Raw genomic sequence first — 26,932 nt, 5'->3', positions numbered from 1 at the left:
CTTTTTATCAATCTTCATCTTCAGATACCAGATACCCTCTTATTTTTTTTATTGCTGCCTTCTAGTATTGAATTATAGTATACATTGTGTTCTTTTATATGTATATTATGACATTTAGTTGCCTATTACTAAGGACTAGGAAAGGTTTTAAAATGAGACTTGGACAAAGGAGGTGGAGAATTGACTCGCAGATAGTGGTGTCAGATAATAGGTAAAAGAAACCAGGGTACTGCCTCTTTCGTGCTCTAGTCCCAGCACTCTGGCAACTGTGATGACTGCAAATTAAACAGAACAGTAGAGATGTGATAGTGAGGATATCAGGAGTGGCAGCACTGAATTGGTGAAGCTGAAAGCGAAAAAAAAAAGCAACTTGTGCATATGTGGATGTCTTGCAGAGGTGTTAAAGGACTGCAGACTCAAAGCTCTAGCAGTCAGTATACAATTCGGTAAATGTAAGGATGGTGGTGGGAGAGGAAAGCATCTCAGAATGACAGTCCACCTTCTGCATCAGTTATGGGTTGGGACTGAAGAGAGCAATGAGGTACCCCAGAGGGAGCACAGAAGGCAGCCAGGAAGCACTGAGACATTATATTGTGGGAAGGATGGTGGAGAGCTACTTTAGCTCAACAGAGTAAAAAGAAAGACTCAGAAGCAAAGAAGTAAGAAGTGAAGACCCTCAGACACTCACTTCTATTTTCAGCTTCTCAGCAAAAACAAATCTGAGTCTTTTCCATACTAGGGCTCCATGTTGTAACAAGAAAAAAACCCCAACTTTCTCTCCCCCCGACTCCTCAGCCATCCATAATGAAAAGAAAGGAATAGAACCCTCTGAACTGTATGATCAAACTGAGAGATCTCTGGATAAACCACTCATTAGTGGTTCATAAGCCAAGCTGATACTATGTGTGATGGGAAGGGAAAACAACCCAAGACTTTAAAACCTAGATGCAATAAATATGCACCATTTAATATGCTTCTGGTACTTAAAATTCCATGTGATGCATTATATATCAATGGATATAACCCTGAAGCTGTATGTTTGAGCTATTCAGTAACTTACAGCAGAAGGTATATTTTTTCATCCATATAGCACATCAAGTGAGTCTCGGTTGCAGTTTCTGAGAAGAAGTTTGCCTTAATCCCGCCATTTTCCAATGCCAAATACAAATGTTCAAAGACGATGTGAAATTTCACAGATTTGTATTACCCAGCTGTGGACTGTTGCCAGTGTGCATATGATCCTGCTTTCTGAACTCACACTTAGACCATGTTTCAGTCCTCAGACCTACCATTCTTCATGGGCACCACTATCCACTTAGAGAAAATCTTTTTGTGTGTCTAGTAAAACCACCACACAGCATGAGGAAAAAGGCCTGTGCTTACAAAGAACATGTGAAAAATGACACATGAGGAATCTCACCTTCTCTTTAAATCCCACGGCAGGTTTATGCCCCCTCTTCAAAAGCCTCCACAGTTAGGGGTGAGGGAGAGCAGGGTTGGATGGAGCTCTGCTCTGGACTGAGCTCTCCGATACACCCATAGCTATTATTGTTAAATACCTACCTTTTAAAACATGCCGTTAGCTGCCCGGTGTTCCTCCTATTACACCCTCGGCCAGTGTGTAACCCCTGACCCGAATTAACGTGATCTCGATCTCCTCTCCCAGTTCGAAATCCAGTGGATGGTGATTCACTGCGACCCGCTGCGACCCCAGCGCGAAGGCTGCGGCGAGCTGCCGGCCCGGGTGAGCGCCCTGCCCTGCCCTGCCCGGCCCGCTGCCACCGAGCCCCTGCCCAAAGGAACCTCATTTTTCTCCCTCTTACTGTCCCGAGATGCCAGTTTTACCATACCTGCCTGGAATTTGGTGCCTTTAGAAATTCAACCCCCGCCCGCCCCCAGCAGCAGCCTCATTTTAACCCTTCCGTGACTGACACTCTCCCTCGCCGCCGCTGCTTGGGTGGGAGGCTCCGGGAAGCTGTGCCTTGCAGGCGGGAGGGATTTTCCCCGCCGCTGCTGCCTTCCCGGGGAGCCGGCCGGCGGGAAACCCGGGGCGGGGGGAGGTGAGGGTGGGTGCCCAAAACAGCAGCAGCAGGGCAAAGGGTTAAGGCGCTGCTGGCATTCAGTCCTCCCCTTCCCAGCCTTCAGCCTTCCTCCAATCCCCGCGACCCTCCCCACGGCGTTAGCAAGCAGCCGTGAGGGGCTGCGGCAGGGCTCACCTTTCGGCGGCCCGTCCCAGCAGCCGCAGGCCGCTCCCTCCATCGCCATGGCCCGGGCTCTGTCGGGCCTTCTGCCTCTGGGGCTTTTCCTGCAGGTTGTCTGTCTCTGCTTGGCTCAGGTAAGTTTATTCTGACTTTGCCTCTGCTTTTCTCCCTCACAGATAAGCCAGACGGTAATCGAGGTAAGCGTGAGGGAAGGGATGGTGCTCCGTGCTCAGGGAAAGGGTGCGGGTGAAGAGAGACTGAAGGCTGTTCCCTCTCATGCCCTGGCACTGACCCGCTGGAGGGTTGTCGACCCTTTTCTCCCCCACAGCAGCTGTAGCTGACCCTGAGGTGGTGCTGGCAAAGGCGAGTTGACTGCAGGGTGGTGGGTGCCATGTTGTGTGTGCCTACATGGTGCTACTTGGTGGGCATCAGGCAGGTGCTCGGTGACGTGGTGGGGCTTGAGCTCTGTCTACAACTGCCGCTGGATGGGTTATTACTGGGAAGATCGGTGTGGGGAGGAAAAGTGTCCAGAGCAGCAGCACTGTGGGGAGCAAGGGACAAGGCTGGGGGCCCCAGCAGCACCCGGGCCAGCCTCCCGCTCACAGAGCAGCATTGTGGGGCTGTGGCTGGAGCTTGCTGCGAGGAGAACAGAGCCCCCCATTATAGGGACGGGGAGCTGTAAAAGATTTTCTCTTGGTTTCCACAGGCTGGCGGTGCCTCCTGCCTCCCCCTTGGGAGCTGGGCTCTTTGAGAAAGCGCCTCTGTAGATGCTAATGTAATCCTGAGGGGCCAGGGGAAACTGCCGAGCTCGGCAGTGGAGCAGGGAAAGGGTTGTTTTAAATTTTCTTTGCTAGCACGAACTCTTCGGAAGACTGTCCCCTTTGTGTTGGCTGAATGAGTAATTGGAGTAGCGTAATGAATTTCAGCATTTGATTCACAAAGTTCACTCTTTTTATTTCTCCTGCTAAGTCATTGCCATATGATGTTCAGATCCTGCTGGGTCGGGGAGTTGAGCCCCGTCCGCCTTTCATTGGCCCTGCCAGCATCCTGGGGTGCAGGAGGGCGGCTGGGCCTGGGGAGCGGAGTTTAACACCTCATCCCTGCTCTGCCCATGAGGGGAGCGTTGCTGGTCATCGCAGCCACAGCTAAGATGGGATATAGGGTCTGTGGGTCCTGATGTGTGGAGTGAGGACAGACATCCTCATCACAGCTGTGACCCCCTGACTAACCCATCAGAAGCCACCGCTTGTTGTGCCAGTCCTCCCAGACTGGCTCTCAGGTTTGCTGGGATCTAATTTCTTCTTTTTTTTTTTTTTCCCTTTATTCCTTGTCAGAGAGGTCTCCCTGGTCCCCCAGGCCCCCCGGGTCCACCAGGGCCTCCAGGAGTTCCCGGTATTGATGGCATCGATGTAAGTGTTTCCCCTGCCCTGCGTAGAAAATAGGAAATACGTCGAGCTGCACCCGCATTGTCCTCACTGTCAGCACTTGACCCTGAGGAGTTCGAATTTGACTGGAGATCCACATAGGAACTGATGGGTCTTATACCCTGCTGTGGGCTGGGGCGAAGGGAGAAGGTGGCCTTTCAGATTATCTCTGATATGGAAAATACAGGATTATTTATTTTATGTAATCAGCATCATATGCTACAATTATTTGCTTTAAGTGGGGTGTAGGGGTTTTATAATTCTAATCTCAAAAGAGATTACATAGTATCAATCATACTAAATCCATGATAAGGATTTGTGGTGTTATTCTTGATAGGAACTGTTATGTATTTTCCCCCAATTCCTGTCAGAAGTTTCTGTGATTATTTCTGTTGGTCTATAATAGAGATCATGTGGATTTAATATTAATTTCCTACAATAAGAATCAGTTTGGGATTACTCCCAATAACCTGTAAATCAGTGTTTTTCATGAGGGACTGTGAAAGGTTACTGTAGCTCTGATTAATACCTTCCTTTTCATATCTTGTTAGGGGGAGAGAGGTCCAAATGGCCCTCCTGGTCCACCGGTAAGTGATTTCAACTACTTTGCATTTGCTCCTGTAAAAGGAGAGGTTTTTAGTTTTGTTTCTGCTTCCCCTAGCTGTCTCTCCTTCCCTCTCTGAAACGTGTTTAACTGTTTATTTAAATCCTGAAGGGTCCAGATGGGGATGCAGGAAAACCAGGATCCCCTGGCCTGCCTGGAGAGCCAGGAGCTGATGTGAGTATGCTTAGGTTTTCTGGAATTTCCTCCTTTTTTTTTTTTTTTTTTTTTTTTTTTTTTTTTTTTTAAGAAAAATACTTGGCTTCAGTCTGTTTCTGTAGAAGCGTGACCTTCTTTTGAGGTCTCTGGCTTCCTCACAGCTGCCAGTGAGTGCCAGTGGGGAGAGGCACTTTTCTCCAAGCTGAAAGATGCTCCCTTGGAGGAGCACAGACAGGCTGAGAGCGATCGGGGCAGCAGCTGAGGAACACTGCAAGGGCAGTTGGGTGCTGCCAGTCCGCTCTGGAGGGGATGCTGGGCAATGGTGCTGCGGGGAGGAGGCCGTAATGCGTCCTCTGGAAGCAACCTCGGGACAGCGCCGCGCTCCCTGCTGGGCGAAGAGCGGGGCAGCAAGGGCAAGAAGAGGCTCCAAGGCCAGACCCGGGCAGGAGCGTACGCTGCGGCCGAGGGCACCCCCGGCTCCCCAGAGGTCGGGCCGCAGGCGGGCCAGGAGAAGCCGGCTCCCCCCCGCCCGGAGCAGCCGGCAGGGGGCGCCCGCCGCTGTCGCCTAACGGTCACCCGCCGCTGTCGCCTAACGGTCACCCGCCGCTGTCGCCTAACGGTCACCTGCCGCGCGTGGGCAGGGCGGGCCGGCCTCCTCTGGGCAGCTGGTGTTTAATGCCTGAAGGAGGTGTGTGGAGGGGTTGTTTTTAGCAATTTTAGGTCGTCTTCCCCAAGAAAATAGGAAGAAAAAAAAATCAGATCAGCCCTGTAGGCCTGATGTTACACTGACGTGTTATTAAAATAAACCAGAAACAAACCCAAAATCTCCCACACTTCAGCCACTGCAGAGCAGTACCTGCTGATGTATCTTACCTTCGCTGTGGAAAACAATATAGAAGAATAAAGTTTCAACATCATCTAGTGTTGAAGGCCTGTTAGGTTGTATCTCTTGAATAAATTAATGGCAATAAAACCACCTTCATACAGTTTGGGGGAACTCTTCATATTTCCCTCGAGAGCAGTGTTTGAAAGCATTTCTTACTATGAAGCAAGATTGTTGCATTAGTATTTAGATCTTATGCCGGGAGGTAGGCAAGCTTATGTTTAATTTATGTAAGTGGTAGAATATTTTTATAATTTAAAATGTCAAAAATGAAGATTATATACAACAAACTAGTATATTACATAATATTGTACAAATGAAAAAGCCTACTATTTATTGAAGATTGCAATACTGTCAAAGGTTAATTTTTATTTGCTTTTGAAAAGAGATCTAGTGGACATGGAGCTGAAACAGGTGTTAGTTAAACTGTTCAAATTTCAAATCTATAAGAGGAAATGGGCTTGCCATGAGTGATATCTCATACAACTTCATTTTTTTTATGAAGACAATATAGGGCCACAACCCATTTGTACATGTCAAAAACCCATAAGCAGATTTTTAAAAATCATTGCCTCTTAAAATTTTCACTTAAGGCAAGGCATGGTTTTGTTTTCCTTGCCAGAATTCATGGTAACACAATCAGATGAAACAGAATGTTTTAAACTCAGTTCAGCCTTTGGTATTTGTTTGCACTTGCCTATTCCTTCATATTAGCGTATGAGTGAAACTGTAATGCTAGAATAGTGTGTTCTGAAATGGTGAACTTTTTTATTTTCTTTTGAAGACAAAACATGGGACATTATTGTACTCCCACTGTGCATTCAACTTTTAATTGAGGTTTTAGATTTATAATACCTTCTTCCGTATTTAATTGGTGAGGCAGCTCTGACTTTTTAAATCTCATTTTTCTTTCACAAACTATTTCAGTGTCAGGTTTAATAGACTGAGTAAAGATACTGTACAGTAATTGCCTGTAATGATCATGTAAGCTTTTGAAAGCAAATTATCAGAGAAAACATTCCTTTGGGTGAACACTAAATTGCTGGAAGTATACCAAAGAAAGAAAAGTATTGGACAAAAGTAAAAGCAAGGCTTTTCTTACGGGTATCGGGAAATTTCTAAGCCATATAAGCTGGTTAAAATTTTGGAAACAAAAGAAAATGAAAGAACTCCAGATTAATTTATAGTTATAATATCATGATTGCTTTTTAAATTTAGCCAGATAGACAAGTGTTGTTCAAAGACTAACCTCAAATCCAGCCTGGTAGCTTTCTTGATTTTTTTTTTTTTTTTAATTTGTTTGAATGATTTATTTGAAATGGAAAACACTGACAGTTGTTGTTTTTAACGTGAGCCATTAACTAAATTCATCAATCTCCCACTGAAAGGAAATAAGATATGTAAGATCATGTGCTGAGTTTAATTGTGATCTAACTGAATAATTTTTGAAGGGCACATATCACAGGCACTGGTGTTTGTCAACAGAAGCTAGTACTTTGAACCTGGGCAGTTCTATATGTACATGTAAAGAGGCGCTTGAATTGTAAGTCTCCTGCAGTTACTTATCTCAATAGCTTAATTTTTCTATGTCTAGAATGTTTTCCATTGTGATTAAGAAAACAATGTAACCTTTGCATTAACATTGTATACATTACTTCCAAAGGGATTCACAGGACCTGATGGCTCACGTGGAGCCACAGGACCAAAAGGACAGAAGGTAAGAACAAAATTATGCATGAAATGATGTGTTTTTTTTTTTTAAGAAGAATTTTTCTTTGTCTCTGTGCAACTAATGAGATGCTGCATCCTTTCTTACATTATTAAAACATCTGTAGAATACAGATCCTTTTCACACAGGCCTTTTTCACACAGTACAAAACAACTTCCATTTCCCCCCAGCCAGCAGTAAGGAATGGTGGCATTAATGTTGGTTAATGCCATTAATGGCGGATGACGTTAAAATTGAGCCTATTCAGTAATGGTGAGGCTCTTTCCATCTTGTTGTACTGTAATTATGTCATAGTAATACGCAGTGGGACCAGAACAGTGAAACCTGACTTCATCAGCAATCAGGCAAATGAAATATACATCAGAAGTCAGAGTAACCAGTGTGTTTGAATTATTTTTTGGGGGGAGAGAAAGACCTGAGGTTGTATCTGTTTAATATTGAGGAAATGTCTCCTTTCTATCAAGTCTCACTGAAACCAACATAGTGTTAATGAAGTGAATAATACTTGCAGAATATGTCCACTAAATGATACCTTCCAAAAGATGAGAGCATCTTCCTGTAAGTTGTTTACAAAACTTTATGCCAATGCCTCTTGAAAAACTCCATTTTCATCTTTTAAAGGGTGAGCCAGGACTGCCAGGTGCTCGTGGACTTCCGGTAAGTAATACATTTAGTATATGAGGAGGCTTTTTAGACCTTAAGTGTCAATATGATGGATTCTTACCATTAAATGTAGTGAAGAAAAGCCAGAAACTATTTCTGAGGTTTCAAAGAACTGCTAAGATATTAAGATAGTACATTAAGGAACCTTTTTGTCTAGTTCGTGCAGATATTCATGGAATTGTGCAGATATTACCGAAAGGATATGTTTGGTTTGTATGATGTAGAAAAGAAAGGAACATGTGTGAAGTGATCGCAAGTTTTAGATGCATACCGTTATTTTCCGTCTCTTTGTGAAAATGCTGTAGAGACAGAAAAGCCCATGTTTTATTTGTGTAAGTTAGCCTACAGTTATTCCTGTTTCAGCTCCTTGCCATGTGTTTAGATGGGATCACTGAAGTGTAAATGCTCTATGGGACCTCCTGTGCTGTTCCATGTGAAAACAAGGCAAAATATGAGAAAGGATGTGCGAAGAGTACTGGTCCAGCTGGCATGCAGATGGATTTAGCATCTGTCTTCGGGGGCTGAAAATAATTGTGAATTTTAGGCATTTTGCAGGGTTGAATAGGTAAATGATGGTTGGCATTGTAAAAACTTAGTTTATCTAGGAAACCAGAAAAAACCTCAAGGAAAATGAGTAATGGAACAAGATGACTGGCATGAAATTGTAATAGGGCTGCACATAATTAAAATATAATTAAAAATTAGATTAATTTTTGGGAAATTATTGCAATTAAATAGAAGAGGCATTATATTCCAATATAACACTCCTTGCTGTGAAATTCTGTGTCTTTGATATATCTTTGTATTTTTGACCATGTTCCATTAACTTTCATTGGATTTCTATTGAGCAATCATTTTGATATTTGGCCAGAGAGGAAATTACAATGCTATTCTGTGAAATGTTACATTACAGCCATGTTCAAACTTAAGATGAATCATTCTATGTGGACACTTGCATTTAATTTTTGTGTGTGCTGTTTCTTACCTGAAAATCTGGAAAACAGTTAATACTTATATAATGGCTTATCAATCTGTAGACTTAATATACGAGCTAAATTTAGTCACTGAAAATAGAAGAACTGAGGTAGCTTCTAGGTAGACTGAAAGCCCTACATTTTTCTGTTAAAGGTTTGGGGGTTTTGTGTGATTGTTTTTGTTGTTGTTGTTGATTTCCTTTTTTGCTGTCAGTGAATGGGGGAAATAATTTCTGGGTTGTTTGCAATGCATTTTAAAATGTGTAGCTGGAATGAAGAGATAGCTTACCTCTGTCAGATAAGTGTACATGAAAAGAACAACTATGGGAGAGGAAAAAATTAGGAATTTAAACTGAATTACTGAAATACTAAGTTAAAATACTGTAGTATTTTAGCTTGTCAACTGAAATAAAAACTGACTTGGGGAATATATACATGATTTTACCTCACCGTTAACAGACTAACATGAGGCTGAATAATTTAAGAGCCTTTGGAAAAAGTGGGTATATAAAATATACGTAAAGAGGGTTAATCTCAACTTAGAAGTGGAAATGTTACTATGGGAAAGGAGCAAACTGGACCAACTTGTCAAGGTAGAATGCTGATTCTGTTCAGAGCAGCACTTACCTGATTCAGGTCTTTTGTGATTATATTTTGAGACTGCAAAAGCAATAAATCTGATGAGGTTTTGGACCATTGTTCAAAGTTTAGTGATTTTTTTTTTTTTTTTTTTTCTTCTCTGAGACTTTCAGTCTTAAGCTGATAACGCTTCAGTGAACCTCAGTAGGGATTGCCTTTGGAGTTGTTCTACCTCTGTTTAATATGCAACTGGACCTTATATTTAAAGGTGAATCTGCAGGAATATTTATAATGAGGAAATGAGAATTCTTAGTTATTTAAAGGTAAAGAAAAGATGGATATACTTAGTCACCTCGTGTCATTACCCTTGTAATTACTAAGGTTAAGGTTAATCCTTAGACCTCACATTTTAGGAAGAAGCCTAGTGTTTGATTTTCTAGCTCCATGGTTGTTAACCCATATGTGCTGAATCCATATGGAAAGATTAATGCTCAGAATAAATCTCTTGGGGAAATTCCATTTATACAGGCTTTCTTTTTGATGAATGGCTTTAAGCAGCTGAAGAAGTAGAGCAGTTAGTGGAAGTCTCTCAAAATGGCCAATACTGGTCATTTCACTTTTAGTGAGATTAAACTTAGAGTAACAAAACATAATTAAAAAAAAAATAAGGATAGGAGTGGTAGTGCTGGAGTGTGATGGTTCTAATTCTCAGATTCAGAGACTTTTTGAGCTCTTGCTACAAGTGTGAAGTAGTGGGGCTGTTTAACCTTCGCAGGTCCTTGCTTTGATCGATGAGACCTCATTTACTTGAAACATAGACAGTTATGAGTCTGCATATAGTTACATGATTGATTGAGTATTCAGGTGTAATTATGCACTGCTTTGAATTCAGTCAGTGGCCTTTTGCAAATGGAGTAGTCTCTGGACATTTCTCACAAAAAAACCTTAAGTTGTTAAAATGCTCAGTGCAGAGAGTCAGAGGCCTTGGCTACAACACTGATTAGTTTTATATTACCACTGTTTTTCAAGGTCAACCAGTGGAATTTACTGGCCAAGTTAGGACTTCAGGGTAACTGAAAGAAAAAATGCTAAATACATAAAGTTTTATATACAGCATTTGCTTTTCTGCTTCTGTCACCCCTTTTTCCCCAGAATGTATCCTGGCAACATTTAGTTATCTTCTCTTACTTGTTCTTTCCTCTACTTTTTCCTGCTTCACCATTTAGTTTTAATTTATTTTCTTTGTCTCATCTCTTTTGCAGATAGTATCTTAAATGACATTTACAAAATTAGTAGAATACTTCTGATTAAGTCAAGTAACTTTCCACCAAATATGCTGATGCCTCTGTTCTGGCCCCGGTAAATGGACTTGCGACTGCTACATTCAGTCCCTTCTCTATCTGTTAAGTTCCCTCTAACTTTGCTATTAGCTGATATATTGCTAGTGTTTTGCAGATGTAACATATGGGTAGGATTGTGTGTATTTAGTGTTAGACAAATTTAAAATATTTTAATATCTACTAAAGCACAGATTCTGGCACAGGGTACACATGCAAATACTGGTTTGTGTCTCTTTGTAGTGCATGGCAGCAGGTCCACATTGACAATGTGGAGGTACTTACCAGATCTACAGGGTGACTGTCTCTGAACCAGGTGGTTGTAGCCCATGGGTTACTGCCCGTGCCCATGCACTCCATGTGCTCCATGGGTCAGATAAGCACCTCCAAAGCAGGTGGCAGGCATCTGGGTAGGTAAGGCCACAGTCCCAGGCTGTGTGGAGAGGCTTCCCCTCTAGGACACAGCAGAGGCAGGAACATGGGCAGCTGGTTGGTGTCATTACCTGCTCTGTGTAAGTCCTTAGCAGCTGATTGCCCTGGAGCTCTCAACTCCCCAACTTGGTCTGCTTGCAGGGACTTCATGGCCAGAAGGGTGGAGTAGCTGGGCAAGGTGGATTGCTGGGGGACAGCCCCTGCTTCTGGAAACCCTAAGTAGAAGGGTGAGGAGATGCAATGGAATGGGCAGAGGGAGGAGACTTGGCTTCTCCTGGGCCTGTGTGTGGGCTGGACACAGTAGCTGCAGCTGCTTCTTTTGATATCACTGGCTTTCCCTGCCACTGTTAGGGGTGCATTAGCAAGGGGTACTCCAAAGGGAATGTGCAAGTAGTTGGTTTCCTTCTTTCAGAGGCAGGTGATATTATACTATCAGATATATGATGCAGTGAAAGTTTGATTTGCATAGTTAAATATAGGCATGTATAATATAATGAATTGCAGCAAGGGAGTGTTAAGTAATAGCAAAGGAATTATGTAGGTTATGCAAGATGAAAAAATTTACTTTCTGCTGTGTATTGAATGGTTAAAATGGAATGACTCTGACAGATGCTTGCAATTTTCCCTGTGTTTTACCAAGTTTTCTAAAGACAACCTTGCAGATACAATCCACTCAGCCCAGGTGCTTTATTACATCAAATCTCCTGAAGATTTAAGTATGTGATTTTATATGCCAGTGTTTCACACATATCATTGATACTGTTTTCCATGAAATTATCCATTTGCTTTAGAAATGCAAGACTGAGGGATCTTTTTTATTAGAGGGTGTGTATTGTCCAAATAGGCAGAAACAAATATGTATCTTGGACACTCCTCATTAGAATGATTCAGAGCAATCCCGATGGAAAACATAAACAGGAGTAGTTCAGTATTCTTTCCGATTACTGGGGAGTGCTAGTTTAATGGATTTAGACCTTGGAGAAGCACTGGGGAAAAAAAAAAATCTTTTATTGTCTATTTAGATGCACTGTTAGAAAGAAATGATTATAGAATAGATATGTTTATTATGGTACTTGATAATTAGCTAAACCCAAAGGCTTTAATGTCTTCATTCCTTTGTGGAATTATATGTGTTTGTAGATATGTGTAAACAAATGCTACTGCAAGACAATAATTTAATTTCTCCTGATATTGATTACCTAATAATAAAATTGATATTTTACATTAGCTAAGTTTTCAAAATGATTTTGCATAATCAAACATCAGGTTTTTTTTGTACCTGTTTATCCTAAATACTTTGTTCTTGGCAAACAGCTTGACTAGGTGTGGTACCTTCCCCACATTTCTGACTTTTTTTCATGTTTCACAGGGCAAGGGGCTTCTTGGACCACCTGTAAGTATCATTTTTACAATTCACAAATATACTGTCTAATGTATCTGTTTAAATAGTCAATAAAGCTGTTATACTGTACTAAAAAGTAATTCAGTGAAAAAAGAAACTGTTTTAATCCTGATGTTCTATGCTTATTATGTATGCTTTCTTCAGCTATTACCAAATGTTGCTTAGGTTTATGGTATATGGGGCAAGAATACTGGTGTCTGAAGGCATAGTTTGTTGTTTGAGAGAATTACATGTTCTCACTCCTTGGATGCTTCTTATAGAGGTATTGTATGGTTTAAAAATACTATTTAATTTGGTTGTTATAGGGTCCAGCTGGTGCAGCAGGACTTCCTGGGGAAGTAGGTCGTGCTGGTCCACCTGTAAGTACTACCATGCTTGCTAAAAAATGTAGGTTTATTCAATTGCTAGAAGGTACTTAGAGAAAAAATGAGTAATTATTGTGCTGTCTAAACAGTATTTGGGTTATAACAGCACTTGAAAACATTTTTTTTTCCTCTACTGTGGTCACTGGTAGAGGAAAGATTGTATTTGAAGCTCATCAGAAATAAGGAACAATTAATAGCACAAAATCAGGGCCACCCACTAGAATAGAATTAAATGTTTCATGTAGTGTCTTATACTCTACTTCTCCTCTTATTCAAGGAAAGCTAAAATCAAAAAGCAAACCTGCCAGAAATACAGGAAATGTAAAACTTAACATTACATGCGGACCTTTACTCCTGTCTTCTCACATATACATTATGATACATGCCTGCATACTATTTCTGTTTTCCATTTGCATATCAGTGAACTTGGTAATTCAGTATTTCTTCTTAGTCTCATTTTAAGTGTGACTCCATCTACTGATCTTACTGCTAAACTGTGCACTCAGTTTCAGTGTAGTCATATTTTGACTCCATACTTTACCACTGAAATGCAAATTAAAACCAATTGTTAATTTTTTATTTGAAATCTGAAATAGCATTAAAATTTTTTTAATGAAGTCTAATTTTTAGTGCATGCCTCTCCCTGTGCGTTGCACCCAGTCATATAAATGGCATCTGTGCTGCCTTTTTCAAAAGCTGTATATGAGCCTATTCTCCATTAATGCAGTCAGTTCCTTTCTGAATCCATTTATATCACGGGCCTCCACAACACACTGTGATAGAGTCCCACAATGTAATTGTACATTGTGTATAAAAGAAATATTCCTTTTTTAATGTTTTTAAACATATGGCTTTACAGCTCATGCATTGTGAATTAGTGAATAGTTTTTCTATATTCATCTTGCTAATTTCATATCAAACATAATATTGAAATGACAATATTAAGTTAAAAGGTGGTCCCTGTCAGAATATTAGATTTATTTTAATTAAAAGCATTCAGAAAAAATAATTTGGAGATGTTCTGTGTTATCTTTATTTCTGAAAGTATTGGATATCAAAACTTCACAAACAGGAGAACATTCTAACTTGGTAAATTCATCTTTGCCTCTGAAAAAGGGTTTTTTTTTCCTCTCTGGGCATTTTTGCCAGTTACTAGGATTCTTTTAATTCAGAACTTAATTGGCAATTGTGAGACAGGAGTGCATAGATAGATGATCCTGTGGTCAGATGTTTCAGCTTTCTAAAGCAGCTGAAAATTTTTTGGGTTTTGTGACTCCTATTCCACAACATGGCCTCTATTCTACTAAATGGGTTTTCCCATTCTACAATGGGAGCCATGTTGTGGGTTTAGGTTTTAATTGGCTACCTAACCCATCCTTCTGTAACTACTTAATTTCTCACTGTTTTTATGTGGTATGAATATGTACCTGCTGGTTTTTATTATTACTATGAATCAACAAAATTACTTTACCATTTTTCAGGGAGATCCTGGAAAAAGAGGGCCACCAGGACCACCAGGACCACCAGGTCCTCGGGTGAGTGATTGCCTTTAATATGTGCTAATATCTAAATTAGGTATTGTTGTTGCTTGAACAAAACTTCTCCTCAAGCTGCATACTGACTCTAGGATTTCAGCAGGCTATATTAATTCATAAATAAAGTCTAGAGGCTTGTATTCAAAGTCTGAGATATAACTCATTGAATCATATCAACATTTGATCTTTCACTTGGAAAGCAAAATTCTAGTCTTTATGGTTATAAAAGATAATTTGAAATGCAAACGCTGTAACTTCTGTCATGATGTCTTCCCATTTCTACAAATGGTCTTAAACTGTAAGTTTTACAGGTTTTAAGTTTCCCTGTGCATTCTAGTATTATTGTAAATGTAGTCTTTGTTGGACATAACCAGTAGTACTTCAGCAGAGGTAGACTTTTCTCTGTTAGGAGGAGAAAAATTTAATATTTTGCTCATGATCCAGAAATATATGCTCCCAAGCGGGTTAAGTTCTAACGTCTTTCTTGCAACCAGGCCTGCTCCTTGCAAGGGGTAGAAGCTTTACACCAGTGCTTTGCCTCTCTAGGGGAATGGTTATCTTCTTTGAGCTTCTTGGGAGGAGGGATGTGTGTTATGCCTTTTTCTTCTGGCTATTTACCTGCCCAGAGAGATAAAATGGAGTGTTTAACAGACACATCAGAGGCTGGGTGCTGTGAAATGCAAACCACTGGGAGACATGTGCCATACTAATGTCTTTTTAAAAGCTGTATTGTTCCTCTGCTGAACAGACCCTAAATCCATATGCTTTATTTATGCCATCTTTCTTGTTTTCATGAAAGTTGCCAGAGAACTGGCAGAGGCATTGTAAAAAATGTGAATGGTAAAGTGGAGAAGAGTATTTAGGAAAAAGTAAAAATGAATTCTCAATAATGGCATATGCTGCTTCTATTCCTTGACAGTTTTATCCTTTTTAGGTTTCTGAGTGCCACAATCCCACTCCAGATGATGACATTATGGACCCAAACATACCCTCATCTTTTTTAAAATCCTTCTTTGTACAAGGAGACCAGCTCATTACTTATACTCCCCTGTGCTTCTCTCTGAAACAGTGTGCTCCCTCCCACTGGGCTTCAGAGAATCCAGCTGCCTCTGTGAAATCGTATTTCTCCCTGTCGTGCCTCATAAGCCTCCCCTTAGCTTCCACCAAGTGTTTGATTTAATATGAAGAATGGCCTTCCCCCTGCTGAGTCCATCTTGTTGTACACTGATCTCTAGTTTATTGCAATTCTGTTAACTGCCAGACATTTCACTTGTCTACCAATACTTGCATTGTGAGAAGATCATTTTCTTTGTAAAGATCTGAATCTTTTGCTGAATGGTAGTAAGTTGGAAAATTAAAGTTATTATTGGAGAAATTGTCTTGGGTTCTGTTGGAAACTCATGGCATTTGGATATATTTGCTCTATATTTAATAGAAAATATGTTTTACATGGCTTAAAAAAATAAATTATTTTTCAGAAAAGTTGATCTAAGTTAAGAGGACAGGGTTTTGCAGGTACCTGCAGTCCTACAATAAAATCCTACAGTTTAGGTGCTTTTCATGTCAGGGACCTTTTGGTTGATTATACTTCTGATTCCAGTTTGAGATAGTAGTATTTTCTGTTTTGTCTAATGAGTCAGGTCTGGTTATTTATCTTTTACTGACTTTGATTAATTTCATTTAATTTAGGGAACAATTGGCCTGCAAGATGGTGACCCGTTGGTAAGATAGTTATCCATGGGTTTTTTTTGTTGGTGTGGTGTTGGGTTTTTTTTAAGTAATCTCAGACAACCTTATTCAACCCATGGGGTATTAACTATGTGGTGCTTTTGCAGTGTCCCAGTGCTTGTCCACCTGGCCGCCCAGGACATGCTGGCTTAATGGGAATGAAGGTAAGAGAATCTGTTTGTTCAAGCATTCCTTACAGAGATACTGTCTCAAAGCACTAGGGAGGGTAATTGCTGTCTTGACAAAAGGGCAGTTCACTGTTAATTTCAAAAAACATTACATCAGTGTGGATGAGTAGTTCTGAGGAATCTGTGTCTGTTACGCAAAACTCAGTATTTTAATTTTGAATAATCTTTATTTATTTGTTTTGTTTTTTTCATTTACTTTAGGGACAGAAAGGTTCAAAAGGAGAGTCTGGTGAACCAGGAAAACAAGGTTATAAGGTAAAAAAAAAGAGAGAAAAAACTGCTGGTTGGTTTTTTTTTTTTGCGAACTAATAGTAGTTTGGCCTCTTCTTCAAAAATAGTATCATATTTTGTTAAACTGTTAACTGTTTTTTTGGAATTCATGAAGAGATACTATGTATCATAATGCCCCAGGGTAACCAAAGGCATATCTCTATTCTTCATTCACCTGTACTCTGTATTTATTATGATGCAGAAGTCATACTGCTCTTGCTTTTTATTTTGATAGTTCAATTTAATTATTATGGAAGTCATGGCAAAAATTGAAGTAAAACCTATTAATCAGAAAACTTGCAAAAATTTAAATGCAGAAGAATTCTGTGGATTTACCAAGTAAATTGTTCTGTAGCACAGATGAGTAGTAACAGGAAGAATGAGAGGGAAAAATGTATTTGAGAGGGGAAGCACACAGTGTAAGTTCATAGGTAAAGAAAGATTATAACTATTGTAAAAAGGCCAAGTCTGATTCAGCTTGAGGACTGAAATGTGAACTCTTTTAAGTTGTTTTATTTGAATTAACCTTGTTTAATATTGAAATATTTGTAAGAAATGTTGAGAAGGTTTACACTGCCTTGGTCCATGCTTCAATGCTGGAGGAAAAATATCAGAGAAAAGTTTAAAAAAAAACAACAAACCAAAACCTGCTCTCCATTCCTAAGGGTATTGAAAGGATATTAATTTGTTAGAAACAACTCACCTATTTTTTTCCTGGATGCTGAGCAGCTGTCTTATACTCCAAAATCCCTTTTTGCAAATTAAACTGGCAGTAAGTACTGTTGTTCCATTAGTGCGTGCTATGATTGTATGAGAGAGGAGTTTGACCAGATAAGGCATTTCACCATTTTAATTTTCAAAAAATTCTGAAGTGCAATGTGGTATTGTGATGCGGAGTTACTAGCATATCCAGTCCATTCACATATATGAGCATAGTTTCCTTACACTTTAGTCTGAAAGAACAAGAAACCCGAAGGAGATTAAGGTCAAGAAAAAAAGACAGATTATGAGTAAAATGTTGTTATTCTTCTTTATACTGGGGTTGCTTTGAAATTACCCTTTTGACTAATAGTTAAATGGAATGTGAACCTAAACAAGTATCTGCCTATGTTCTGAGGAAGTAATGTGACTTCATTTGGATTTCCTTCAAGCATGACATGGTGACAGAAAACAGTAAGTAGTAAATATACTTCCTGTGATCAGGGGAGGTGCCTTGCTTGACCTGCTGTTTACAAACAGAGAAGGACTGGTGGGAGATGTGGCGGTCGGAGGCCGTCTTGGGCTTAGTGACCACGACATGATAGAATTCTCGGTTGTGAGTGAAGTAAGGAGAGGGGTCAGCAAAACTGCTACCATGGACTTCCAGAGGGCAGACTTCAGCCTGTTCAGGTCATTGGTTGAGACAGTCCCTTGGGAGACAATCCTGAAGGGCAAAAGGGTCCAGGAAGGCTGGACAGTCTTTAAGAAGGAAATCTTAAAGGTGCAGGAGCAGGCGGTCCCCATGTGCCATAAGACGAGCTGGTGGGGAAGACAGCTGGCCTGGCTGAACAGGGAGATTTTGCTGGGACTCAGGGGAAAAAAGGAGAGTTTATCACCTTTGGAAGAAGGGGAAGGCAGCTCAAGAAGAGTACAAGGATCTCGCTAGGCCATGCAGAGACAAAATTAGAAAGGCAAAAGCCCAGCTAGAACTCAATCTGGCCACAGTCGTAAAGGATAACAAAAAATGCTTTTACAAACAAATTAATAACAAAAAGAGAGCCAAGGAGAATCTCCATCCCTTACTGGATATGGAGGGGAACATTGTCTCCAAGGATGAGGACAAGGCTGAGGTACTTAATGCCTTCTTTACCTCAGTCTTTAATAGCCAGTCCAGGTATCCGCAGGGTATTCAGCCCCCTGAGCTGGAAGATGGGGATGGAGAGCACAATAACCCACCCATAATCCAGGAGGAAGCAGTTAAGGACCTGCAATGCCACCTGGACACCCACGAGTCTATGGGCCCTGATGGGATCTGCCCAAGAGTACTGAGGGAGCTGGCAGAGGAGCTTGCCAAGCCACTCTCCATCATTTATCAGCAGTCCTGGTTAACAGGGGAGGTCCCAGAAGAATGGAGGCTTGCCAATGTGATGCCCATCTACAAGAAGGGCCAGAAGGAGGATCCCAGGAACCACAGGCCTGTCAACCTGACCTCGGTACCGGGAAAGATTATGGAGTGGTTCGTCTTGAGAGTGCTCACAGGGCATATGCAGGACAACCAAGGGATGAGGCCCAGCCAGCATGGGTTCATGAAAGGCAGGTCCTGCTTGACCAACCCGATTTCCTTCTATGACCAGGTAACCCGCCTAGTGGATGAGGGAAAGACTGTGGATGTTGTCTACCTGGACTTTAGTAAAGCCTTTGACAGCGTCTCCCACAGCATTCTCCTGGAGAAGGTGGCAGCTTATGGCTTAGACAGGTTTACTCTTCGTTAGGTAAAGAACTGGCTGGATGGCTGAGCCCAGAGTGTTGTGGTGAATGGCGTTAAATCCAGCTGGTGGCTGGTCACAAGCGGCGTTCCCCAGGGCTCAGTTCTGGGGCCGGTCTTGTTCAATATCTTTATTGATGACCTGGATGAGGGGATCGAGTGCTCCCTCAGTGACTTTGCAGATGACACCAAATTGGGTGGGAGCGTTGATCTGCTGGAGGGTAGGAGGGCTCTGCAGAGGGATCTGGACAGGCTGGATCGATGGGCAGAGGTCAACTGCATGAGGTTTAATAAGGCCAAGTGCAGGGTCCTGCACTTGTCTCACAACAACCCCATGCAATGCTACAGGCTTGGGGAAGAGTGGCTGGAGAGCTGCTTGGCAGAAAAGGACCTGGGGGTGCTGGTTGACAGCTGGCTGAATATGAGCCAGCAGTGTGCCCAGATGGGCAAGAAGGCCACCAGCGTCCTGGCCTGTATCAGAAATAGTGTGGCCAGCAGGAGTAGGGAAGTGATCGTGCCCCTATACTCGGCACTGGTGAGGCTGCACCTTGAATCCTGTGTTCAGTTTTGGGCCCCTCACTACAAGAAGGACATTGAGATGCTGGAGCGTGTCCAGAGAAGGGCAACGAAGCTGGTGAGGGGTCTGGAGCACAAGTCTTCTGAGGAGTGGCTGAGGGAACTGGGGTTGTTTAGTCTGGAAAAGAGGAGGCTGAGGGGAGACCTTATTGCTCTCTACAACTACCTGAAAGGGGGTTGTGGCGATGAGGGTGTTGGTCTCTTCTCCCAAGTAACTAGTGATAGGATGAGAGGAAATGGCCTCAAGTTGTGCCAGGGGAGGTTTAGACTAGCTATTAGGAAAAAATTCTTTATGGAGAAAGTGGTTGGGCATTAGAACAGGCTGCCCAGGGAGGTGGTGGAGTCACCATCACTGGAGATGTTCAAAAAATGTGTGGATGTGGTGCTTCAGGACATGGTTTAGTGGGCATGGTGGTGTTGGGTTGATGGTTGGACTTGACGATCTTAAAGGTCTTTTCCAACCTTAATGATTCTGTGATTCTGTGAGAGAGCAATAGGCATGGTATGGATTAGCTACAGGTGTATTCCTTTTGCTTTCCCAGGGTGAAGAAGGGGACCAAGGACCCAGTGGTGAAGTGGGAGCTCAAGGCCCTCCAGTAAAGTATTTCCTTTTAAATAGTGTTATACACTTACTTCATTATGTCATAGCTTTTCTTATTATTGTAAGAAAACAGATAGTGTAAAATCTCCACATACCTTTCTCTTTATTCTGCCATATTGTCTATGAGTAAAAATAGAATTATTTAAATCCCTCCAAAAAGCTACATTATCGCTTGGCACTAAGCTCTAAAATAGTTCTATGGAAAAGTTTATTTTAAAAAGTATTTAATGTCCTAAAAGTTGTGTTGTGCTTAATTTGTACAAAAAGTTGTTTGGTGAGTTTTTTTTTGTTTGGTTGGAATTTTTTCCCTTAAGTTTTTTGCATTTTTGCATGGCAAAGAAGCATCCTTCAATCACACCTATGATTTTGGAATTATTTTCTTGTCCTGCTTCACTTGACCTTGTGTGGGCACACACCTTCTCAGCTTGTTTCCTTGTGAGGAGCAATTCTTATGGTTACTACAACTGAACAGACAATAAGGAACAGAATAAAATGGTCATTCTAAGTAAGAGAAATGATCATAGGCATAACAGGTTTAATGTCTATAGTTTAATTTCTGATGGGATCTTATGCTTATTTTCTTAGATGTGAAACTATTTCTTTAATGCCATTGGTGTCCAGATGTGATGTTATACAGGAGCTTACCTTTGATGCACATGACATCTAAATCCTTAATTACAAAATTCTTTATAAGAATTATATTCTCTATAAGAATTATTGTTGTCTAATAACACAACATAAATCTCCAGATTAGAACTAGAGAAAGATAAGGAAAGAACAGAGACTAAGTAAAGGAAAGGATGTAATCATTCTTATGTTTGATGCTGAAAAAAGTATCCCTGGCATGCTGGTGCAGAGAAAGTACTTGTGTAAGATGCAACTTCTGCTGTCTGAAAGGCCTGTGGGGACCAATTCATTTAACTCAGTTTGGTAAAGTTCTTTAATCACTGTGCAATAACACAGCGGAATTAAAAACCAATTAGAGATTGACTTCCTGCCCCCCCCCCCCTTTTTTAAATGCATTACTCATTTCACTTCACTGTTTCACCAGTTGATGGCCTTACAAACAAGCTTTAAAATAATTTTTGCTTATTAAAATGTAGGATTCATAATATGAAGAAAGTGATGTCAGATAGACAACCTATGGAAAAGAGGATAGACGATGCTTTAGAGACACAGATGGAGAGGCTGTAGACTCTTGTATTTTCTTGTGTGTGTCTGACATAAAGGAATGTAAGGCTCAGATCCATAGAAGTGATTAGGAATCCAGTCTCCACAGCAGTACCTACAATTCAACACTTATGTAATGCATTGACAGAAAGACTTGCATAAGATAGCTACCTCTGGGAGAGGTGTTGCTTTTGATAGAAAGTAGTGGGTACTACAATGTGCCTACTTCCATCTCTGATCCTGGGACAAGAATTAGACTGTGGGTCTCTCCCTTGTTGGGCTGCTGTGGTCACTGTTGCATTATCATGATTTTTCTCATGTTTTGGGCTGAAAAAGCTTTAAATGTTCTGTGCAAGATTCCATCTAACTTCATTAGGAGCAGTTAAAAGGGCTGCTCATCTAGAGTCTGGTTAAGGAGTAGGTTTGCCTATGCTGCATTTAAGTGCCTGTAGCTGTTTCATTAACACAGCTGTAGTGCATTCTTCTTGTTACAGGACAAACACATTGTGGCTGAGGAGACGTGTCACATACTTTCAGCCTCTCAGGAAGAGAAAAAATTGAAGCCAAATATTTCACAAGACTGTGTTTTGAAGGGGGTGGTGTTATGATACATCCTGCTGCACTAGGATGTCTATTCAGTCCAGCCTCTCAGGTGTGGCGGGCATATAAATTTAGGACTTGTATTCTCAAAAACCTTGCCCACTTTTGTCTACCTCTAGAGTTCTATAAAGTCTCATGGTACCTTTCTCCTGCACCTGTCCTGCACCCAACTTAAGACAACTTAGCACTTTTGCAAATCTGGCCTTCGTGTGTTCCTCTCACCCAAGCTGCACAGGGAGAATGCTTCAGCTCTGTGGTAATCAAGAATAGAAATCAGTGGGTTTTTTTCAGTGCTTAAGGCATATTTGTGGTCACATAATTCAACCTGATAGTTTTGTTATTGTTTTAAAAATTCTTAAATTAGTAAAATAGCAAATTACCATATAAATTAAATATTCTAATACAGAAATAGCTGGATTTCTCCTTTTATACTAAGAAAATAGTAAAATAAGCATAAAGTAAGCATGTAGAACTCAGAGTTTTCTGTCTGAAAACTAGGACAGTTCTGATGAAAAGATTTAAGCATAATTTGAATATACTTTTCATTTTCAGGGCATCCTAGGTATCAGAGGTATAACTGGTATAATGGGACCTAAAGGTACCAAAGTGAGTATTAACCTTTCTTTCCATAAAATGGCCTGGTTAATAAAATGTGCACCCCTGAATGTTTTTAAAGCTTATTTAAATTTCTCTCTTTTTTTTAACCTGCATTTTCTCTCTCCCATCAGTGGTATTTCCATAGCTACTGTACTTCTAGTTAGGAAGAAAGGCAGCTTGATCCTTCTGATTAATTAAGTACACGTACTCTTCACACTTTTCCTTCTGATCCTCAGATTTACAGTAGCTTGGCATGTGTGCAAGTATGTAGTTAGCAAGATAGCAAGTTACAGCATTTATAAACTATAGCATGTTTTATTTAAAGCTAAAATTTATTAAGTAGTCCCTCATGGGATTTGCATCTTCCTGAAGCCTTTTGCTTCCACTGTCCCGGTTTTTGTCAGGATTTTTTATTGAACATTTGTTCTTCTTCCATTCCTTCTTTCTCATGCACCTTTTGTGTCTTAAATTGCTGCCAGTGGGATTTATGTCTATATGAGCTCTGACTTTGAGTAATTTTCCTGCTGTTCACCAAAGTGTTTCTAACTGTTATTTCAAAACTGACTGTTACATTTCTATTCTTATTATCTTGCTAAATCTATATGGTGACAATTTCTGGAAGGACTAAAATGTAGCAATCATGCCATTGTTTCCTTCTCCAGAAATGAAATCACAGAAACATTTTTTTGTGATCATCTATGTTCAGAAACAACATCAAATTTGTCCTGATTATGAATCTTTTAATGAATGATCCATCCTAACCTCTTAGACACATTTGCTAAGCTATTATTATCTTACTTTGCTTTTCTGTCTTTTTTTGTGTCTTCTAATTCTTCCTAGTTATTTGCCTATGTTTTTGTCCTGTTTTGTCTATTTGAAATACTTAGTACATCTGTTTGACAAAGGAGATCCTTATTCTCTGTAAATCTTATTGAAAATATTTTTTTTCCCCTCTCTATTTAAAATTACTTACAGGGTAGCAATTGCATTGTTTCCTTGCAACGTATATGATAAAAATAGCTGCACTGCACTTCATGATTTCTCTTCACATTTTGATTCTGTTCTATTATTTGGCAAAGAATATAGTTTTGTTAAGGAAGACGCAGACATTTTGTGAAGTAGCATGAAACGGTCTACCTCTTTGCTGTCTGATTTTTTTTTTTTTTAAAGAATGAACTGAATGTCATTTTTTGACTGACATTTTTCCATAGTTAAAAATATTGGCTTTCATAACTCCACAAAAACCAAAATGTATTAAAAAAAAGCTTGCCAAAATTCCTTCATGTTTTTGTTGTTTCTTTTTTTTTCTTTTTTAAAATTAGAGCTATAAAAAAATTTCAGCTGTAAAGAATTTGCAGGGAGCATAAGTTGTTAGTATTCCAGCCCTTAATTTTAATGTCTTGTATTATCTACTTGTTTTGTAGGGAGCTCGTGGACTTGATGGTGAGCCTGGTCCTCGAGGTCTTCCTGGTGCACCTGTAAGTAGAGTGTGTGTTAGCCAAACACTTCCCAGGGTCTACTTAGATTCAGAGTCCTGAAACTTTGTGGCTGTGAATCAGAAAAGCCTCTGATTAATCCAAGTCTATTGAATAAATATGACAGTGATGTCAAGTCCAGAATCTCTTACTGTCCCCAAGGAATTACAGAATCATAGAATCTTTGGGTTGGAAGGGACCTTTAAAGGTCATCTAGTTCAAGCCCTCTGCAGTGAGCAGGGACATCTTCAACTAGATCAGGTTGCTCAGAGCCCCGACCAACCTGACCTGGAATGTTTCCAGGCATGGGGCATCTACCACCTCTTCGGGCAACCTGTGCCAGTGTTTCAACACCCTCCTTGGGAAAAATTTCTTCCTTCTATCTAGTCTAAATCTACTCTCTTTTAGTTCAAAACCATTACCCCTTGTCCTATTGCAACAAGCCCTGCTAAAAAGTCTGTCCCCATCTTTCTTATTAGCCCCCTTGAAGTACTGGAAGGCTGCAAGAAGGTCTCCCTGGAGCCTTCTCTTCTCGAGGCTGAACAACACCAACTCTCTCAGCGTGTCCTCATAGGAGAGGTGTTCCATCCCTCTGATCATTTTTGTGGCCTTCTCTGGACCTTGGACTGGCAACAGGTCCATGTCTTTCCTGTGCTGAGGGCTCCAGAGCTGGACGCAGGACTCGAGGTGGGATCTCACCAGAGCAGAGGGGCAGAATCCCTTCCCTGGCCCTGCTTGCCATGCTGTTTTGGATGCAGCCCAGGAGATGGTTGGCCTTCTGGGCTGTGAGCACACATTGCTGGCTCATGTCCAGCTTTTCATCCACCATGACCCAAAGTCCTTCTCAGCAGGGCTGCTCTTGATCCCTTCATCCCCCAGCCTGTATTGATACTGGGGGTTGCCCTGACCCAGGTACAGGACCCCGCACTTGGTCTTGTTGAACCTCCTGAGCTTCACATGAGCCCATTCCTTGAGCTTGCCCAGATCCCTCTGGATGGCATCCAGTCCCTCCAAGTGCCTTAGCATAGCTAAGGTGTAGATGAACACATTTTAGCCTCTTTAGTATTTTATTGTTACCTCTTTCTTCTGAGTGCTGCTGTGCATTAGGGTGGCTTGGGATTTTTCAAGTTTTAAATGGGAAAATATTCATTCATTGGAACAAAACCTGTACAGGGCAATTTGTGGCCTTTTGTTTGTGGTGTTGTAGGTTGGTGGTTTTTTTTTGTGTGGGGGGTTTTTTTAATTCTTCCCTGCTCCCTGCACTCCCATCTGGAATTTATGCTTGGAATATCCAGTAATTGTATGGATTGAAGAAGTGAGTGCAACACCCTTTGCTTAGATGCTCTTGGATTCCTAGGGGATGGCTTGAGCTGTGTTTTTTAAAATGTAGCTGTCAGCTGCGGTTTTAAGATGGTGCATTTTTAAATATAGTATGAGTTTAAGATGTCTGCTTTAACCAACTGTGAGTTTTACTCTTGTTGTTTTACTGGAGGTTTTAGCTAGTGAATACAAGGAAGTTTATTCTGATTGATTTTATTGCTAACATAATCTTTTTTTTTTTTTCCCCCCCCTGTAGGGGGATCAAGGACAGAGAGGTCCACTGGGAGAGGCAGGTCCGAAGGGAGAAAGGGTGAGCACAGACAAATTTCAACTCGTGTTGACTTGCAAACATTGGTTGCTTATACCATGTAAACGTACAGCATAATTGGTACTCTCAAAGTAATGCATATCTGAATAGGCATGTGTTGACATTCTTTCCATCTGCTATTTCAATTTATTTTCATTTTTTAAAATTATTATTATTCTTAGGGCCCTCAAGGTACAAGAGGAATAAATGGTCTCCCTGGGCCTACAGGAGAGTCTGTATGTATATTTGATTTCTTCATTTACTTGATGTCATGCTAATTTGTGTATCAGAGTGCTTAGGTGAAATCTCTCCAACAATACATTTTTTTTTTTCCTGTTTTTTTTTCTTTGAAGGGCTTACCAGGAGTTGATGGCCGGGAAGGGATCCCTGGAATGCCTGGAGCAAAAGTAAGGCACAGTTGGCCTATATCTGAGCTTTAGTAGTGCCCTGGATTTCTTCACTCATTTGTGGCTTTTTATTGTGCTACTGCCCATGGCTTTATGCACATTATGAGAGTAATGGAATGAACTTTCCTATCCTACAATTCCAAAAGTACTCCAGCTTTGTGTTCCAGAAATAAAATTTTCCCTTTTGTTTGATTTGCATAAGTAGCAATTTCAAATGTTTTTCAGGGTGAACCAGGAAAACCCGGAGCTCCAGGTGATGCAGGGCTTCAGGGACTGCCAGTAAGTACCGGTATTTTACCTTTGAAAGATAGGCTCTCTTCAAACCACAGAAAGGCCATATATAGGTTAGTTTGATGCTGATGTTGAAGTAATTTAAGTGAAAACCTAAACAAAAGGCCCAGGAAGAGTATGTGTAGTGCAAGGGGAAATTCTGATATGTGTATCTGAAACTTTTGAACAAAAGCCTAAATCTCCTCATGGTACTGTAGGGAGGAACTCAGTCTTACAAAACGTTTGTGGCCAGTATGCAATTCTTTCAAGGTTTCTCATATCTGAGACCCTGTGGATATTATGGTGTGACACCACAATTGGAGCTGGTCTCATTGTACTGACTAGGGCCAAACCTATACCCAGGGTGAGCTGGAAGAGCTGACCTGCTAGTCTAACATACCTTAGATGAACAATCGTCTCCTTTTGACACTCTTCTGCTCAGAACATCTGGAGTGCATTACGCTCATGCTTCTTTCGGGGGGGGGGGGAAGTTTTTACTGTATCCCCTGTGCTGAAGTTATAGGGAATCAGTAGTGCTTTATGAACTCTTTTAGAAGATAATCCTTGCACATTAACTGAATAAGTTTGAAAACTGTGCCAATTGTCAAAGGCTAAATGAAAACTTCTTTGAAACACTGTTCTATAGGAGTAATTGCTGTGAGTGTATAGTGAAGG

The 26,932-nt window shown here is 40.9% G+C and overlaps 1 protein-coding gene across 1 annotated transcript in view; it reads left to right on the top strand.

Moving 5' to 3' along the window:
- Positions 1–26,932, top strand: part of COL9A1 (collagen type IX alpha 1 chain) — a gene marked incomplete at its 5' end in the record, with an annotated part of 71,125 nt that overhangs the window by 17,371 nt on the left and 26,822 nt on the right. The window contains 20 exons of the mRNA XM_081997839.1: positions 1,667–1,744; positions 2,378–2,398; positions 3,536–3,610; positions 4,177–4,212; positions 4,341–4,403; positions 6,932–6,985; positions 7,619–7,654; positions 12,352–12,375; positions 12,690–12,743; positions 14,231–14,284; positions 15,974–16,006; positions 16,120–16,176; positions 16,402–16,455; positions 20,053–20,106; positions 22,434–22,487; positions 23,903–23,956; positions 25,530–25,583; positions 25,763–25,816; positions 25,934–25,987; positions 26,213–26,266. Coding sequence (XP_081853965.1) covers positions 1,667–1,744; positions 2,378–2,398; positions 3,536–3,610; positions 4,177–4,212; positions 4,341–4,403; positions 6,932–6,985; positions 7,619–7,654; positions 12,352–12,375; positions 12,690–12,743; positions 14,231–14,284; positions 15,974–16,006; positions 16,120–16,176; positions 16,402–16,455; positions 20,053–20,106; positions 22,434–22,487; positions 23,903–23,956; positions 25,530–25,583; positions 25,763–25,816; positions 25,934–25,987; positions 26,213–26,266 — 1,017 coding nt within the window. The remainder of the gene's footprint in view (positions 1–1,666; positions 1,745–2,377; positions 2,399–3,535; positions 3,611–4,176; positions 4,213–4,340; positions 4,404–6,931; positions 6,986–7,618; positions 7,655–12,351; positions 12,376–12,689; positions 12,744–14,230; positions 14,285–15,973; positions 16,007–16,119; positions 16,177–16,401; positions 16,456–20,052; positions 20,107–22,433; positions 22,488–23,902; positions 23,957–25,529; positions 25,584–25,762; positions 25,817–25,933; positions 25,988–26,212; positions 26,267–26,932) is intronic.

The sequence above is a fragment of the Phaethon aethereus genome (genome assembly GCF_964289735.1).
Source record: "Phaethon aethereus genome assembly, chromosome: 3".
Lineage (NCBI taxonomy): Eukaryota > Metazoa > Chordata > Aves > Phaethontiformes > Phaethontidae > Phaethon > Phaethon aethereus.
This window is presented reverse-complemented; position numbering and strand designations above follow the sequence as displayed.